The following is a 19,615-nucleotide window of genomic DNA, read 5'->3' as shown; positions in this document are numbered from 1 at the left end:
TTTGTATATACAGATAAAAAATGATCCTTCATGCCAGGGAGATAGCTCAGTAGAATAAGCACTTGCCTGGCAAGTGCAAGGTCCTGAGTTCAATCTCTGGTTCAAAAAAAAAAAAAAAAAAAGGTCCTTCATTTATATCCCTCTTCTCTTGTTAAGTTTGGTTGAGGGTTTTATCTACAGCATCAACCAAATATATTTTTTTTCAGGAAAAGAAAAATTTGCATAAATATCTTAATACTGAATTTATTGAGACATTATGAGATTTTTGTCTCTACAATTGCAAGAGATGCTCAAAGTGGTCACCATGAGCTTCCAATTATTAGTACAGCAAACTGCTCCTGAGTAACCTTGGGCACTGAGATTGCTCTACATGCATTTTCAATTTCTTTTCTAAGCGCCAGAAGGGAAATAGATTTTTCTGTGTTATAGGACAGCCTTTAGGATTTCCCACACAAGGGTAACACCGTCATTGAAAAAACATCATGCTACTTTTCTTTTCCCAAAGTGTGTATACATTTTTGGGGCATTCAGTATTTTGTTTATTCTTTTAAAAACTACCTCTTTGATTCATTAATTTTTAATTTTTTTAGTTGAAATTTTACTGATTTCTGCTCTAATCTTTATGATTTATCTCCTTAATTTTGGTTTGGACCTTTGGGCCAGGCATCTTGATGCTCCTGATGAGGTTATCTAGTTGAGCTTGTTTTCTTCTCCTGATGAAAGCACTGATTGCAATGAGCTTCCCTCTCAGAACTGCTTTCATAGTGTCCCAGATGGTCCAGTGAGTTGATATCAACATCCAGAGAATTGTAAAATATCTTCCTTGATTTCTTGTGTGACCCATTGGCTGCTTAAGATCATGTTATTAATTTTCCAGGAGCTTGAACATTTTCTGTGATTTTTCTATTTTAAGGAGAAGTTAAAAAGAAAAAAAAATGATACTGAATTTCAAAATAGATGATGGGAAATTAACAATGGTTATTATATTGCATGTTGTTATCTTCAAAGTAGTTGCTCAGATTACCCTAGCCATGCAAGATTGGTCAGACTGAGACTGGGGCCAGGGAGATGGCTCAGAAGGATAAGCGCTTCCCTGGCAAGTGCAAGGGACTGAGTTCAATTCCTGGGTCTGAAAAAAAAAAAAAAAAAAACCTGGGACTGATTTACGTGTTCATTGCTTAATGGTCTGATAGACACATGGGGTGATTTTGATTCTTCAATATTTAAGCAAGCTTTGAGGACTAGCATGTGATCTGCTTTGGAGAAAGACCATGTGCTACAGAAAAGAATGTATACTCTGTTGTCACGAGGTGGATAATGCTGCAGGTATCTCTTAAGTCCATATGTTCCAAGGTATGGCTCAGCTCTGAAGTTTATTGGGTTTGTTTGTTTAGTTGACCTATCTCTGTGTGAAAGTAGGATGTTGAGATCCCCCACTATGACTGTCTTAGAAGTTATTTGATCTCTTATGTTCTGCTGGATTTGTTTTATGAAGACAGGTGTTTCAGTGTTCGGTGCATCTTATACGCCAGGCAAAAGGACAGAATGGCCTGACCTGCCTGGTTCTCATTCCAGATTCTTGGGAGATAAGATCTTATTGATTCAGCTTTGTTCATGATTTCAGCTCTAACTCAGTGAGCTCTGGCCAGAGAACATGTGTGTGCATGGAATGGGGGTGGAGGCGTCACCCTGCAGATTCTGGAGTTAGTTCCCACAGAAGAGGAAATCACCAGGATCTTGGCAGACACTCCCAAAACTATCGACTATAATTATCTTCACAAATGAGGCTCAGCACATTTTCCCCTACAAATGGGTTTTGAGAGAATAATAAATGCTGGGTTCCGGTGACATGCTAATTAATAGCCTGATCTCTGCCACAGAAGATTCTAAAAGTATTTTTAATTATTAAACCAAATCTAATTGCATCCTAAATAATTTGAGTTGCATATTTGGCACTAATCACTTCCTGAACATCTATTTCTCAAGTATGGATCAGCTCATGAACTTAGGTTCCTTAACATAGAGCTGAGAAGATACGGATACTTTTGCCAGGGAATCGTGAAGCAAATGTTCCTATGCCTACACAGGGCAATTGGTCAGCATTCCCACATCTGGCCTAATGGTTTTCTCACCTAACATCTCAGATCCAGCCTAAATTGGAAGGTTCCCCCAACACATAGCATATACCCAGGTGATCTGCTTGGATAATCCCAAATGTCTCCAAAAATGTATGTAACACATCAGCTTACTTAAATGTAACTGACTGTGGATTTATTTTTTAAATCTTTTGCTTATATATTTGGTACAGGGTCTCACTACACAGCTTACACTCATAGTGATCCTCCTGTTTCAGCCTCCTCAGCACTGGGATTACAGGCGTGCACCACCATGCCCTGTTTTGGTGTCTGGCACAACATGCAGTGCCAGGGATCGAACCAGGGTCCTTGTGCTTGTCAGGCAAGAGCTTAGACCCCCGAACTATCTCTTTGGCCCCCTGGCTGTGGGTTTTAAGCACATTTACAAAATAACTTCCAACAACACCTAGGTTGTTTGCCTACAGACTCTAACAGGAGACTGTAGCCTATTCAAATTGATATATCAAACTGACCCACAAATACTTTACAAAGGTGTTTCCTCACTCAAATTTATAAATGATTGTTATTGGTGATACTAGGTCAGGTTTCTTTTCTCTTTATTTTTGGTATTCAAACTTGAACTCAGGACCTTGTGCTTGCCAGGCAGGTGTTTATGCTGCAGAGCTAGCTCGTCAGCCCTTGTTTTTTATGTATTAGATTTTGTGTACCACAATTTGTTGACATACCTTGGCAATTCTAATTGTCTATAGATTCTTCTAGACTTCCATGTAAGTAATATTTATAAATAAGAACAACTTTATCTTTTTATTCTCAGTTCTTACTCCTTGTCCTTGTTTTTGTGACTTTTGGGGGATAGAATTTCCCTTGAAATATTGAATAACATGTACCTTTGCCTTATCTGTGGGACCCACTCTGAAATTAAATACAGGTAGAACATCCCTAATCCAAAAATCTGAAATCCAACAATGTTCCAAAACCTGAAACTCTTTGAACAGTGAGTGTCACACAAGAGGAAAATTCCACATCTGACCTCATGTGATGGATTGCAGCCAACATTCAGGTGCACTACAAAAATGGGTAAAATTACCTTCAGGCTCTGTGCAGAGCAAGCACACAAAACAAGAAATTTTGTGTTTAGACACCTCATTAGGTGAATGCATAACTTTCAAAACCTGAAAAAAAAAAAAGTATCCGAAGTCTTAAATACTCTGGCCTTAAGCATTTCAACCTGTACAGTATTTACAGAAGGGTTTGCACAGGTGCTTGTACCAGGCAAAGTCCCCAAAGGAAATTCATTGCATCTTGTCCTCTAAATAACTACTATGAAGACAACAATATGCAATGTGTTAATTATAGTAACTGTCCTATTATCCTGTTTTGAAACTGTCTCATTGCTAATTTTTTCTCAATAAAATTAATTTTTAAAAAAGGAAATTCATTGCACATTCAAATTACAATAAATCAGGAAATTTTTCTTTAAGAGGTTTGAATTCAGGAAACTGAAAGTAACTGCAATCACCACGAGTGCCAGCGCAGGGGTGACCCCTTCGAGGTCAGGGGACTAGGACAGGAAGAGATATCTGAGCCTGATGGGAAGAGGTGGGAAGAGGATGCTGCTCTGAGGACAGCGACGACCTTCTGCAGAGGGACCCAGGCCCCCACGTGATCTTGCAGAGACTTGAGCCAGAGGCCTCCCCGTCCTCCTGCGGGCCTTCTCTGGGGCAGGGAAACCACTCAGCCCTCACAGGTGAAAACAGGTCACAGACGCATGGCAGGGGCTCCACCCAGCAGAGGACCCTCTCACAGTGCTGTTGCTTTAAACTATGCACCTTCCCTTTATTCCTCAGGGCTGAGAGTTTTTCTCAGGGCAGAGTGCTAAAACTGGGTTGACGCTCCCCATCTATTACAATAACGATACAAGGACTGGTGAGATAGCTCAGTGGACTGAGGGCCTACTTGACCACCGCGGGGCCCGGGGTTGGATCCCCAGCATCTCTTGCCATGCGGGCCCCGCCCCTGGAAGCGCTGAGCCGGCCCCTGAGACCAGACGTGGCAGCGCACACCTGTAGTGCAAGCGCTAGGGAGGCTCAAAACAGGACGATCACTACGAGTCTCAGCTTCAGTGAGACCCTCTACCAAATACATAAAATAAATAAATAAACAAATAACAATAGATTGTCCTTTTAACCAGTTGACATATTGTAGATTTTATACATTGAATTATATGCACATAAATCCTACTTGGTCATGAGTTACGTGTATAAAGAGCCTGCTGAATTTAATTTTCTTAGGTCTGTGTATCTGTTTTAGTAAGTGTAGTGGATGCATGATATTCTTCTATGGTTTTTCTCCTACTTAACCACCAAGATTGAGTCAGTCTTGTGAAATGAGTTGATCCCCTTTCCCTCTTCTATATTCCCTAAAACATATGTTATAACACAGGTTCTCACATCTGTTCCTATCAAGTTTGATAAAACAGGCCTTTCAACCCTTTTTGGCCACCTGAATTTTTAAGAGGAATGAAAATTTTTCCTACTAAATTAATTTCTCTCATGATTCTTAATTTGAATATAGTTTCTTCTTTCTAATGTGTGTGTTTCCAGGAAATTACTGATGCAGCTAAGCTTTCAGATTTACTATTATAAAATCTGGTCCTCTTCCTGTTCAACTTTTTGATAACACTTATAAAACAAACCTTCCAACTTACATGTGTTGATGTGTGTATTTTTCTTCCATGCCAAGTGTTGAACCCAGGGCCCGCACATGCCAAGAGTGTGCTCTGCCAAACGATAGTGCGGCCCTGTCCCTCAGGCACGCTGGGCAGAGTGGCTGAGAACAGCACCCGTTTCCAGCTGTGAGCTGGGCTCTGGCTTTCTGTTTCATGTGGAGCACTTTTAGATCCCCTTTAACCAACAGAAATAACTCACAGCGATAACGAGCCTTAAGTGCCTTATGAATCAGCTTTCCCCAAATATTTGTTTTTCTGTATCTAGAGAGATGTTCATTTTGTATTGAAGCCAAGCCATATTTTTTTAATGCTTTTTTTTTTCCTGCTAGCTGTTTGCAGCAAAGAATGTCATTGAAATGTGAACTCACTGCAAAGCCTAGATCAGAAATTCCTCCTTGGCCTTACAATTTCTCAGTTTAAAGCCCTGGCTACACCTCCCTGCTTCCCCCAAATGTTAAGAGAACACAGGAGTAAACAGGTTTGATGTTTTCTTTGAGTTATTCCGGGTCGTCTCCTCCTTGCCCTTTAACAGAAGCAACTATCCCAGCTTAGTGACTGGACTGTGGGTGACTCAATCTCCATTCTTCAGGCTTCTAGAAGACACCCCAACAAGTTCTGCTGACCATTCATGTTATTTGAAAAGCCAAATACAGTTAATCCAAGTTTTCACACAATTAATGCATTTTCAATATAAATGAAAAATAAGGTGCATTTTACCAATTTTTTAGTAATTCCTTCCGTTGTATTCCCTCAGAAGATGATTAATTGAGGCATCTTAGTTCCGGGCAGGTAGAGAAGTATGCATACAAACCAAGAATTCTGAAGAAATGCCATTTGACTGGGTTCCGTGGATGAAACCCATTTTCCTAACCTTTTTTCCTGCAGTGCTTCTTGGGCCAAGTTGAGATTCTATTTGCAGTGTCAGTTGCTGCCATCCAGTGGCTGTTGGGAAGGACTAGCATGACTTTAAAAGTAACTGCCTGGAGAGAGCCCTTGAAGAACCCATCCTACCCCTTCACTCTTATCAGCGCCGTGAACCTAAATAAAAAGATGGAGGGTAGAAGAAAGGGGTTTGTGAGTACTCATATTTTTATATCATGAAGCAAAAACCTGGCTCTAAGAATTTACACAGAGATGATTTTAAATGAGGAAAATGTGGTGGCTTCTTTAGATTCAATTCTTCAAGTGTCGTCATGTATTCGCAGAGACCCCATAGTCTATTTTAAGGTAGTCCCTGTGCTCAATCAAGGCAGCATGGAAGTCAGTGGGCCAAGCTGGGAAGGAGCCAGCAGAAAGCCCCAGAGGGTTTGGAAAACAACCTGCTCCCAGAACTGTTGAATCCAAGTTTCCAGAAATTTCTTTTTTTGATTCCAGAAGATCCTGATAGTAAACCATTTGGGGAACAGATAGTGGCAGGAGGAACATAGGTGTTTGAACTGGACACACCTGCCTTTGGACTCTGGAGATGCCACCATCTAGCAAGGCAAACACAGGCCCATGAGCTCCTAATCACACACAGGAGCACGGGATGACATACCCAGGCCTGAGCGTTGTGTGCCACACAGGCCCAAGTCAGAAGAACCCAGTCCTGAATACTCACTCCCAGTGTCCAGGACTGCAAAGGTAGTTCCCTGTTCTCCTTCCCGAGAAGCTCCCCCTGAGGCGACTGCTGACTCTCCCTCCATGCCCCAAGGGCCTCCGCTCCCTTGGTCTCCTTTCCCTTTTCTCCTCTTCTCTGGCGTCTCAGCTAGTTGCTTCCTTCTGAGTCCCTTTTGATTTGCAACTTCATGCCCTGCCAATCGACAGCTAGGAGAGCAACCCTGCCTGACTAGTACTGCTCACTTCTCATTGCATCTTGGCTAACTCAGGTTTAAAGGTCACTTCCTCATCACAGGTGAGCATGGCGCAGAGTTCCACCCCCTTCTTACCACAAAAGCAAAGTGCCTGAAACAGAGAGAGTGCCTCCTTTCGGTGTTTCTTCCTGTCTCCACATCCTCTGCCCTTCTGTTCCTCCTTGCCAGATCCCTTTGGACTGCTACCACAGAAGGGCTGCTGGCAGTTCCCTGCAGAATAGGTGGGCTTGGGCCTAGGACCAGGGGTGTCTACAGAAAGGCAGAAGCAGACCCAGGCAGAGGTCATGCTTCCCACTGCCAGTGCTGGTCTGCAGCGTCTCTTTGCCATGGCCCTGCTCTTTCTCTCTGTCTTCCAAATGTACTTCACAATAGCACAAATCACACTAAAATGAAAATGATTTTTGAAAAATTATCATTTGTCCTTAGTGTTGGACTGAGGCAGGAGAGGTGCTCACTCTGTTGGTTACATCACGATGTCTTCCTGGTATTCCTCTGCCTCCTCCTCCTGGACTTGTCACTTCTCGGTTTCCTTGGCCAATGTGTTCCCATCTGCCCACCTCTTGGACTTGGAACTCCTCAGGTCTGAAGCCCTTGGATCTGCTCTTTGCACTCTTCACCTTGCCCATGACCTTGGTTTCAATCACACTCTATTCAGGGACTATTCCCAGACGTACATCCCCAATACAGACCTCTCCTCTGCACTCCATGCCTGTATAAATAATCACCTGCTTAGCATCTACCCCAGCATGTCTCAAAGGTATTCCCAAGTCAGCCTGTCCAAACTAGAATGCATCTTTCTTCTCCAGCCCACTCTTCTAGGATTCCCCATCTCAATCAGTAGCACTGCCCATCCTTTCACTGGGATGTCATTCAGGACCTTGGCTCTGGCTCTCCAAACATAACAGATCTTCTTCTCAAGTTTAAGCATCCATCATGCCTGTCCATTTTCATCTGTCATCATTATCTTCCTAACTACTCTCTCCACATCCACAACTGCTCTTCTCTAATCTTGTTTCCACACAAGACCAGAGTGATCAATGTTAAAAGCATAGGAAATCATAGCACTACCTTGCTTAATACAGTACAGTGCATAGCAGTGGCTTCCCCTGCTCTTAAGGAAACCCATCGGCATCTTTAGGATGGCTATGAGCCCTGCACCCCTGGCTCCCACCCAATCACTTTACCTCTGTTTTGAGCTTCTTTTGCCTTTGCTCTGCACAGAACCAACTGACTTCTTTCAGTCCCTTCAGTAGATCACACTCTTCCTCTATGTTAGACCCCTGGCTAATGTCCTTAACTCTGCCTAGGACAGAGTCCCCTAAAAACTTAGTCCCCTAGGAACTCCTGTCTTACTTTTTTTCCACTGCTGAGACAAAACACCTGACACTCAAAGTTGGAGGAGGAAAGACTTATTGTAGCTTACATTTTATAGAAGTTTCACTCCATAGATGACTGACTGGAAGGCAGAGCGCCATGGCAGAGGGGAATAGCAGTGAAGGAACAGTCCATGGCATGGCCGACAGAAGGCAGGCAAGCAATGAGGCTGCCTTCCTTCTGCCTTTTTCTCCTCCATCCAGCAACTCGATGCTGGAGGAATGAGATCAAGGCAGCTGTAGGGCTGGCTCCTTCCAAAGCTGTGAGGGAGGATCTGTTCCATCTCTAGAGAACTGGGACATTTCTTAGCTTAGAGAAGCATCACCTCAGCTCTGCCTTTGTCTCCACCCAGGGCCTTCCCTACACCTGTGTCAGTGAAAGCCCTTACTATAGACTAGGGACCCACTACATTAGTATAAGCTCATTTTGACTAATTACATCTGCAACAGCTCTATTTCCAAATAAGGACACTTTCTGAGTCCTAGGGATTAGGACTACAATGTAAGAATGAGAAAAGGGGTCACAATTCTACAGCTCTCAGGTAGGTGCTTAAAGGGTCACTAAACTAAGGTGATTTTCTGGGGCTTCTTTCTATTCTAATAGTCTAGGAACTGGTTATTACCCCTTGTTCGTCTCCAAGGTTGCATCCTCCAATTGTATGTTGTCATAATCCCGCTCTGTAAACTTATTATTCAAAGCACTGATCACTGTTGTTAACTGTTAGTCAAATAATCACACCAGTAAAAGTATCTGTTGCCCATAGATCATCAGCTCCATGAGGAGCTGCATCCACTTTTGTTGACAAGTGTGTGCCCAGGCCTGGTGTGCAGTGGCCTTTTACTAAGCACCCATCAGTGACCACTAAAGTGCAGGTCATTGCAGAGAAGCTGGGCTTTTCCCCTGAGTCTGCTCAGCACTTGGCCTGCCAAGCCAGAAGTCACTGACATGAGAAGGGCTGAGGCAGACCCACCGTGTCAACTGCTGCCCAGTCCAGTGACCCTGGAGATTCCAGCACGGGTTCTCCCGAAAAGCCAAGGCTATACTAGACAGATGCCTCTGACATTTGTGAGCACCCTGAATGCCAAGTGTTACTCAGTGTCACCAGTGATTACTGCGAGGGCTCTGACTTCCCTAGAGGTCTTAAAAACAGCTCACTTCCTTATAGACTGGAACAGCTTAAGTAGGTACTTATAGGCTGACTAAGATAAAGTGACTTCCTGGGGCCTCTTTCAGCTCTAATATTCTAAGAACTGGTTATTTGAATAACGTAGAACATGGTCCCTCCATGCAGACAGAAAGAGATCCTTAATCTCTTAACCCTCTGACCAATATTTCTATTCACCAGTCACTGGGGACACCACAGTGGAACAATGTGAAACCCAGCAAGGTCAGGGGCTTTTGCACAGATGTTCCTGTGACACTGTTGGGCCTGCCTCCCCCTGTGCTCAGGGGAGTAAGTGCTGCCTCTGCAGAGTGTTCACATGGTTTAATGTCTGGCTTCTGTGTCTTGCGCTCTCTTGGCATAAGGAATGTTGAACACTCTCAATGTTGGACTTCCAGACGCTTCAGCCCATTGACCTGCCACGAGTACTGGCCTCTGGAAGGCTCCCACACCAGCAAGGGACCCAAACAAGGCACACAGCAAAGGTGAGTTGTGGCACCCGGGAGAGGTGGTTCGCTGAGGCCAGAGTCCTGCTCGCCACCTTCTCCCTGCTCTCAGTAGTTGAGAGCCAGCTCAGGCCATCATGCCGAGAAGCCCTGGAAGCTATGCTCTTACCTGTGCCCACTCCAGCCGCCTCCTCCTCTTTCCTCTGGGATCAGCACTGAGTACTCTGGCTTTGTGGTAGAGACAGAGCCATGGGAATTAGCAAGAGGGATTCAGCGTGGAAATAGGTTCTAGGAGCTGGCAGAATCTGCAGGAAATCCACACAACTTTTCTCTTTCACCACTTTAAATCCTTTTGCTGGGGCCGGGGAGATGGCTCAGTAGAATAAGTGCTTGCCTGGCAAATAAAGGGTCTTGAGTTCAATCCTCGGTTCTGCAAAAAATAAAATAAAAAATTTTAAAAAATCCTTTTGTTTGGGGGTGGGGGAGAGAGCTCAGTAGAATAAGCACTTGCCTGCCAAGTGCAAGGTCCTGTATTCAATCCCTGATACCCCCCCAAAAAAATAATAATAATAAATCTTTTTGTTCTCAGTTTTGGGGAGAAACCTTATTTACAGATTGTTCCTGACCCCCCGCCCCCGACACATACACGGAGTTGTGAGGGAGGAGTAACTTCCCACATTCTCCACTGTGATTCATCTTGGAGCCAGCTGATTTCCAGTGTATTCACTGGGTGCCTTGCGAGCGCTGTCCAGACAGTCAGTGCCCCAGGCCCAGGCTGTGTCCATGCGCTGACTAAATCTGCAGAGTCGGCCCCACCCCAAGGCTGCATGGGCTTCCACAGCACTGTCCCAGGGGCAGTGCAAAAAGCACATCTTAACTCATCCCTGCCCTTTCCTGCAACGGCAAGTGACAGAGACAGTGGTTATCTGTTTACTCTGACAACCAAGGTCACAAGTAATCAATGTCAACTCCTCCCCAGCTGCCATTCTCCGGAGCGCTTATAAAAGAATACACTATACAGAAATAGATTCCATTTACACGTGCGTAGCTGCTCTCTTCATTTCACAGCCAGCCAACCAGGCAATGGGAGAAGAAGAGAATCTCATCAAGCTAGAGCACATTTCTTGGGAGACAGTAACAGGCATCTGTTTGCAGGCGAAATGATATATTGCAAAAATAAGACTGGCAAAACCTTTGCCTTCAAGGTTTGCAGAAATCTACAGCAGCTAAAAACAGCCAAATGCCATTTGAGGCAAGTGACGTGGTACAAAGGACTCTCAGGAGCACACAGTGGTCCACCTTTCTCATCCCAAAAGATTGTAGTATGGAATGATGGAGTAAGATCTCACGTTGTTCCAAAAAGGATTCAAGGTTGTAGACTACAGAGTCAATAGCAAGTCACTCCATACTAATGGCCATGTCATCTTTCACAGCCAGAACTGGAAAAGAAAATGCAAACTCCAGTGTACACTTCTGGGAAAAGACAGTATTTCCATAAACTGCAAATGCTGGAAATGAACCGTAAAAGACAAGAGGTAAATAGGGGAGGGCTATCAATAATCACCAAATTGACATCGCGTAATCATTACACTGCCTACATGAAATAGTCAAGCCTACATGTCCACGGTTTCCTTGGGGTTTCAAGCAATAGCCCTGGGGCTGAAGATTCATCTACTGTAGCCAAAAGATCCCTTCTGCTAACAGCCCTCTTGAGCATATCCCATTTGTTGTCACCTCAAGAATGTATCTATGCCTCCAGAGTTTTTCTTAAAAAAACAGGTCACTCCTCTGACATTCTGGCTCCAGCAGGGAAAATGGGGTAGATAATTCTTCCTGGTTTAATGAAAGGAAGATGGGTAGGAGGAAGAATTGGTTTTTCTTCTTTCTATTGCTCAGATCTGGTCTTGCTCCATCTTCTGCTGCTAAAACAAAATATCATAGTTTAGGCAATCAACCAAGTAAAGAAATCCATTTTTCACACCCGTGGAGGTTGGGAAGTCTCAGGTCAGGGTGTGGCATCTAATGAGGGCCTTCTTGCTGTAGTTCAGCTTGGAAGAGGGCATCACCTGGCAAGAGAGTGAAAAGGTGGGATCGGGAGAAACCCAAGCCATGGAACACACTTGTACAACCTGCTCTGCCGAGGACTAACCCACTCTCAGAGCACAGGCCTTGCTCTTACGGAAGGTGGAGGCTTCATGACCTAAACATTTCTTATGGGCCCCACCTCCAGACACCATCAACGTGAAGCTGGGCGTTAAATTTCCAACACACTCATTTTGTGAGGCACATCCAAGTGCAGCAGAGCTCTTGTCATAAACTCCTTCAGCAAGAATGTCCCATCACTGTCACATTCTGAATTCCCTCCCTTTTAGAATAAGCTCATGGTTACTGTCTTCTACAGTTCCAAACATGTCAGCCCACAGAGAAATGCCTCCACAACCATCCCTTCCTAGTTGAGCTGTACCTTCTCAAGGAGTAAGCCAGTGAATAAAGAAACCCTCCCACATAACTTCTAACAGAGAAAAGAAAGCTAACGTAGTTGGGGAGCTACAAACATCCACAGAGAGTCTACTTTTCAAAGTGACCAATCTGTTGTTCTGCCCTGGTGAAAGCAGCTTGGGAGAATTAACCACTTACAGCTGATTGTTTCCAGGCCCAGCTGGAATTGAAGAAACGTCTTCACAGGGGAGCAAAAGTGAATAAGCAAAAACTGAGAGACCATAAAGCTAAAAAATCATTTCACAGTCTCCCAAGGAATGACAACTGCGGCATTCTAACCATGCTGCCTGACGAAACCATGAACAGAAGCCTAGGTGAGTCCTGTTATCTTTTGTTAGTAAAATATTTCACACATTTCAGAACTGTGGTCAAACAAATCTCCAGGATGAGGGTGGAGAAGACAGTGAGAAGACAGAAACAGCCTTGGCTTTTGGCTGATATCTACTCAGAATGCAGTGGGCATGTGGTGAAAAAGATAGAAATGTAAGGTCTACAATAAAATGTTGCCTTCTTTGTGTAGGTTTGTAGTTCTCGCCCCATCCCTAAGATAAGGTACAGTGCCCTCATCTGCTGGCAGAGAAGGAAGCCCATGGGGAGGCATCGCACTACCCCTGGCTGATGCAACTCTCCCTGAGCTGATTCTGTCCCGAGCTGTGCTCCTCCCTTTGCAGATGGGCCCACCTAGGCACAATCAGACTGTCTAAAATGAACAAGCACCGTCACCCTTTGCTGGCTGGCTCCACCTGTCACCTCCACTGCCTCCGTGGGTGTGGCCTCCTTGCCTGGAACCCTCTTCAGCCCTTCTTCCTCAGTGAGCAGCTGAACTGCTCCCTCACAAAGTCCTGCTGAGTGCTGAAATCTGCCCTCTTTCTTCTGTTCCCAGGGTGTCACCTTAGGCTGAGCCCTCAGCCAATCACTCCAAGGCCATTGCCATTGCCACTGCCACCCAACCAGTCTCCTCCCCTTAGGTCTTGCCCACTCTCTGCCAACCCTCCACATCAGGGCGTCTCACCAGTCCTCAGGATCAGTAGCCCTGATGGGGGATGAGTCACTGCTCCAGCCAGTGGAACCCAGTTGAGGTGCAGGGATGAGGCCCAGCATCTGGATTTAAAGCCACTCTCCCACCCCCCAACCCCAGGGGATGCTGCTGTCCCTTCAGATGCTGACAGGAAGTGCTTTTCACAGCCAGCACCATTACCCTCCCAGGTGAGAATGACAGACCCTCCCAGACCTACTGAACCAGGTAGGGTCATGAAAATCCCAGTGGACTCACATTGGAAAGCTCTAGAAGAGCTGCCCCAATGCAGGGAAGCTCATAAAATGCAAATCTGACCAGATCATTCTCCTGATTTAAAAAAAAAGGTATCATTCAGTGAACCTCCATCCATTTAAGGACAAAAGCTGAGCTTCGTAACACAAGACCCTACGCCTCCCAAGATCTAGTTCTCCCTACCTTCCTAGCTTCGCCTCCTGCCCCTCGCACATCCAGCCCTTCCCTCTCAGCCAGCCAGACTGCATGCTTCTCAGCCTACAATTGCACTGTGCTTCCTGACAGACATCTGTTTGAGTACCCTCCGGGCAGCTCCACCACATAGGCCAGAGCCCGTGCAGGTTCCCTCCTCCTAGTCCTCAAGACAAACCTGCAAATGCAAATGTTCCACGTTGTTCACACACATTGCAGGTCACCCTCACATCAGCCCGGCTGGCCACTGAGACAGCTGTGGAGACGCAATTGCACCTCTGGACATCTCAGCTGCTGAAATGCAAAACTGCCTGCTGAAAGAGGCACTGCCCTGCTCAGAGGAACAAGATGCTTAATTGATAAGTTAATTAAATAGAAAAGGCTGAATAACTGAAAATCTACTTGGGGCATCCATTTAACCCATGCTCCCAAGTCTCAGAATGAAATATGTCACATAGTTACATAATGAAACACCTTTTCTAATGAAAAAACTATTGGTAAAACCACCAAGAAAATAGTCTCAGCTAAGTCATCACTTGGGCTTGAGAGCAGGCCCAGAAGAGCCAGCATTAGTTGTAGAGAGGTCTTTGGCCCGGAAGGACTCAGGATAGGTGGTGGCACTCAGAAAGGTAGCTTTTCTCCTCTTCTCCTGAGGTGGGTTTTTGGTTTTTTGGATTTTTTTGTTTTTGTTTTTGTTTTTACAGGGGGGGGTTGGTACAGGGTCTTGCTACGCAGTTCAGACTCATAGTGATCTTCCTGTTTCAGCCTCCCCAGTGCTAAGATTACAGGCATGTGCCACCACACCAGGTTTTGGGGGCCACTCAGTACCAGGGATAAACCTGGGTCCTTGTACTTGCCAGGCAGGTGACTAGACTGCTGAACTATCTCCCCAGCGCTTTCTGAGGTCTTTTTCTTCTCTCTCTCTCTCTCTCTCTCTCTCTCTCTCTCTCTCTCTCTCTCTCTCTGTTTTTATGTATTTGGTACAGGGCCTCACTACACAGCTTGGACTTGTAGTGATCCTCCTGCTTTCAGCCTTCCTAGCACTGAGATTACAGGCATGTGTCACCATGCCCGGTCTCAGTGGCCTGCCTGCACAGCATGCCCTATGGTGGGGCCAATGTGGCATGTGGTGCTGGGGACTGAACCCCGGTCTCTAAGCTTGCCTAAGCAGGTACTTAGTTTGCTAAGCTATCTCACCAGTCCTCCCATTTCATTCTTGCACAACCTCAAAGACAGGAGTTTCTGTTCACTCCAATGTGGCAGAGCCAGGATTGAAGGCCCGGGATCTCTGACCTTCCACTGGTGTGGCTTCAGCAGAGAGCCAAGGACTCAGAAACTGTCAGGGGAAGCCCTGGGGGCACTACTGGGACACAGGGCAAGCCTTTGACTGATCTTTCAAGAGAAGGCTGTGCCCTGGAGGCTTCCCAAAGGATGCAGTAGTGCCTGGGAGAGGAGGACCACATGTGCTGCTGCCCCTTGCCCTCTGGGTGGGGACCAAAAGGCTAACTCAGGCAGGAGTGACCAGACATGGAGGAGGTGGCACTATCGGCAGGCCTGTGTGTCAGAAGCAGAGCCAGCGGAGGAGTGGGTAGGTTCTAGCTTCATACTACTGAATCAGAATCTTGGGGCAGAAGTCTACTTTTTAAAAGTTTCCCAAGTGATTCCGAGGCTTAGCCAAACTTGGATGGACTCAATAACTCTTGAAAGCTACCTTAAATTTTATATAAGTCTTTCTTTGCGATGACTGATTATTCCTGTGTGAATACACAAAAAATGAGCCCAGAGGATGTGGATTTTCCTAGCATCAGATATTAAGTCTAAGTCTCCTTCTTGGAAGGACATTGTGTACAGTCCCCGTGCCACAGAGGAAATGAGCTGCAGCAGCCACCTGACTGCGCCAAAGTTGTCATAGAGGTAGGAGGGAGCCATGATGTTTGTGTGAAGGCAGAGAGACCAGCACGCACACCAGATCTGCCACTCTCCTCTGAGCTTTCACTCTCATACCCTCTTACACACGAGAAAGTGCAGGGCACTGGGAAAATAGTGGACAGGGTACTATTGACAAAATGCTCCTAACACTTTTAAATGGATTATGGAATCCTCCCCATGCCATTTCTGGGAAGGGAGGATTTCTCCCCCTTTCTGTTACAGACCTGTGCAGGACAAGTCTGTGCTCCAGGTCACACAGAGGGCAGGGAAACTGCTCAGGGGACACAAGTTCAGGGTGCTGACTGAGCTTGCACACACACTTCGCTGCACCGGGCAGATGCTCTAGCAAGGGCTGCTTCCTCCTTTCTGCCGAAGACCATCTTTAGCTTCTTTCCTGCCTCCTGAAGGTCGCTTGCTTTGGTTTCTCCCACAAGTGAGTGGGGTCAAGGTCATACACTGCCATGAGCTGAACTCAGGCCAGTTGGGGTCTGGCAGCTAAGGTGTCTCTCAATGGCAGGGTCATCCTTCCCTTTTCCCCTTTTGGGAGGTTGGATGAGAGTCTCAGCTGTCTTGTGAGATCCAAAATCAGCTTGCTGCTGCCTCTTCAAAGAGTAATCACGTACTCTTCATGTTACACATATTTATGTGATGAATTCCATACAACTACATAGCGATGTAGCTTATGTAATCACATCATACGCACGAAGTGAGCCTCACTCTTGGGGCGTACAATTCGCTGAGTTTCGTTGTGTTACGTGGCCCCTGCCCTTTCAGAATCATGTTTTGAACAGTGTGAGGAAGGGCACTGGAGTTACAAGCAAAGCCTCCCACAAAGCCCAGCGGCACACTTGCTAAACAAGCTCCATGAGGACAGGCAACTTTCATTGCCCCGGGGTGGCCTGGTACCAAATAGTCTCCTAATAAAAACCAGTCACGGGTTGAGGAGATGGCTCAGTGGAATAAGTGCTTCCCTGGCAAGTGCAAGGGCCTGAGTTCAATCCCTGGTTCCACAAAAAAAAAAAAAAAAGTCACATGTGTTTTCTGCAAGGTTCTTTTCTTTAAAGACAGAGAATATGACTAAATTCCAGCTATGGAATCTCTATGAACCTAAGTGTCCACATGTGCAAGTGGGAATAAATATTGTCTATCATGTACGGTTTATGTAGAAATTAATCTTGCATGTGTCGAAGTACATAGAAAATATAAAATGCCATAAGAAATGTATGGAAATACAGGCAAAACTTTTAAGGGTAGAATTCATGCCTTAGAGTTAAACAATCATATGCTTCACAGAAATATCACCCAAATCTATCATTTGAAAATCATCTTTGCAATTTTGGTCTTACCTGGCTACCTGTACTAGTTTTCTATAAAGAACATTAATTTATTTTTAAAACTATAGGATTATTTGTAAAATTAAGGGTGTACTATAGGGTGATTCATCTTTTCTAAAACATATAAAATATATAACCACCATTTTCATAACTCATATTTTCTCTCTGTCTCTGTCTCTCTCTCTGTCTCTGTGTCTCTGTCTCTCTCTCTCTCTCTCTCTCTCTCTCTCTCTCTTTCTTTTTCACACACACACACACACACACACACACAGAGGCAATTCTTGCTTTTCTTTCTCCCCAAGTTAATTTTGGTACAGAACTTAATTCCCTCTACAATGTTTCACTCAAAGCCCTTTTAGCTTTTGTTGGCTGTATTTTTATTTTTATTGATTTTAAGCCTGTCACCCACAGAGAATCAAACATCTTATAAACACAACAAATGAAACATCTAGCTCAGAAGTTCTCAAACTGCAGTGCTGTGTACACCCAACCGTGTGCATAAGACTGTCTGAGTGATGAGGGTTGCCTTTCAAGGCTGAACGTGGGTACTTGGCCCACAATCTAACTTTCGACCTGAATTTTCACAGTAACGTCAAGGCTGTTATTGGACACGTGCTATCATTACTATTATATTAGTACCACATGGGCTAACAAACATTTTCTGTATGAAAGCTTCTGCCTCTAGCCAGATGTTCTAGAACATTCCTCCTCTCAGTCTGTGGGATGCCTCTAGCAGTTCCTGGCTCATTCACAGAGCAGAGATAAGGGACACCTCTAAGCACCAGTGAGTAGTCTTTCCCAAGTCCCCTTACCATTACTTCTACCTCCTAAGTTTCCTGACCTTTTATTGTTGTATTGGTTGAGTCATTCACTTACTCAACAGATAGCTCCTGAGCACACACTGGTGCCAGACACTTCTCGGTGCTCAGCACTTGGCAGGGAGCCAAGCAGATGCATTCCTGGGCTGCAGAGCCTTTCCAGGACACACCATGAGTCAGATGTCCAGAGGCAGAGTATTACTGGCAAAACTGGTAACCTGCAGGCCAGGGCATAGTTCCATTGGGAAGTGACATTACGATAGGACATGAAGGAAAAAGAGTGCTTGTGCGTGTGAGGACCAGGGATGCTGCAATGTTCAAAGCAGTACCCAACACCAGGATGTGCAGAAGCCCTGCAGTGGGAGCGAGCACAGTGCCTTCTAGACACGGGGCAGAGATTCAGAGGGTGAAAAGAGATGGTTCCAGAGACTTCCGCAGTGGCCTCACAGAGTGTGTCAAATACAGATCTGGAACTCTTAAGATCAGTGGGAACACTGACAGGGCTGGGAAGTAGCGTGATGGGTGTTTTGTTTTGTTTTGTTTTTGTTTTTTGTGGTGGAACCAGGGATTGAACTCAGGTCCTTGCGCTTGCCAGGGAAGCACTTATTCCACTGAGCCATCTTCCAAGCCCCCTTGATCAGGTATTTTAAAAAATATTCACTCCATCTACACTGTGGAGAATGGGCAGGAGCAAAATGTAAAAGGATGTAGGAGACATGTTGTAAAGGATAACAGCAGCACAGGTGGCGAGGATGTGCACTCTGGGAGACTGATGTGAGGGGAAGAATAGAGAGAAGAAACCAGACCCTTTCAGGAGACAGCATGGCAGGAGCTGATGACGGGTCAGAGGTGGGTACACAGAGCGGGAAAGAAGGCCAGGGGGACTGCTGGGTTCCTCTAGTGATGGGGCAGGTAATGGGGCACCGACGGTTCTATTTCCTGGATTGCAGCACCCAGAAGCAGAGCAGGTTTGTGAGAGAAGAGGTGAGGCTGACACACGGCCAAGTGGACATCAAAGCAGTGGTGCTGGGGGCTAGAGAGAGAGCTCAGTGGAATAAGTGCTTGCCCAGAAAGCACGGGGTCCTGAGTTTGATCCCTGGTACCACCAAAAAAAAAAAAAAGGCAGGTGTCCTTTTTTGAAAAGGGCCACAGTAATTCAGAAGGATGGTCTGCAGGAATGTTAGCTGCAGTGACCTGTCATGGATGGGGCTGGGCAACAGTCACAATCATGAAGATACTCGCAGGGAGAACAGGGAAGCCCTCCCTGAGGCTGAAAGCCTCTAATGAATCACAAGGCACAAACCTTCACATCAGCGTGCTGGACTCTCATTTCATCAAGCTGTATATATTTTAAACGTTCTGGCACTCTGGGGGGCTGAGACAAGAAGATATCAAGTTCAAGTCCAGTTTCAATTTAGTGAGATTCTGTTCCAAAATAAAAATAAAAAAAAAGGGGCTGGGGATATAGCGCGGTGCAAAGTCCCTAGGTCTGATCCCCAGAACTGAAAAAAGGAAGGGCATAGCTTTTGTATGCCAGTTATACCTAAGTAGTTTTTCAAAAATATGAGGCTGAAGAAAAAAGAAATGGTGGCTTTCTTATACAATAGAATGTAACTGCTGCTATCAAGAGTTTAAATAATATATGCCAAAAGTTTCAATAGACAATGATCACTAAGATGATTTAGACTGATAGATCCACACTAGGGGAGACCATGGGGTTTAATCCAGGATTATTTTCCTGATTAAAGTGGTGGGGAAGATTTTATTTTCTTGAAAGCTAATCTTTCTTAAGCAAAACTCTGTTATTCTGGGCATTCTAAAAGGATTCTGGATGCGGCTTAAATAAAAAGTTACAGTAAATACATATTTATGCACAAAAAATCTCACATGAAAAAATGTCTTTTCTAGTAAAAA

General features: G+C 45.2%; 1 protein-coding gene across 5 annotated transcripts in view; it reads left to right on the top strand.

Annotated features, from left to right (window-relative positions):
* Positions 1-19,615, top strand: part of Ccdc198 (coiled-coil domain containing 198) — a 39,262-nt gene that overhangs the window by 15,439 nt on the left and 4,208 nt on the right. For 2 of the 5 annotated variants that reach the window (XM_023703134.1, XM_004624821.2), the window contains exons 3-5: positions 9,612-9,698; positions 11,093-11,194; positions 12,313-12,472. In XM_023703134.1, the coding sequence (XP_023558902.1) occupies positions 9,612-9,698; positions 11,093-11,194; positions 12,313-12,472 (349 nt within the window). Of the gene's footprint in view, positions 1-5,153; positions 5,303-5,709; positions 5,899-9,578; positions 9,699-11,092; positions 11,195-12,312; positions 12,473-19,615 lie in introns of all 5 variants that reach the window. The other 3 variants (XM_023703131.1, XM_023703125.1, XM_023703138.1) reach the window with 3 other exon arrangements.

The sequence above is a fragment of the Octodon degus genome, unplaced genomic scaffold, assembly GCF_000260255.1.
Source record: "Octodon degus isolate 3935 unplaced genomic scaffold, OctDeg1.0 scaffold00007, whole genome shotgun sequence".
Taxonomy (NCBI): domain Eukaryota; kingdom Metazoa; phylum Chordata; class Mammalia; order Rodentia; family Octodontidae; genus Octodon; species Octodon degus.
Note: the sequence above shows the minus strand (reverse complement) of the source record. Positions and strands in the feature narration are given on the sequence as shown.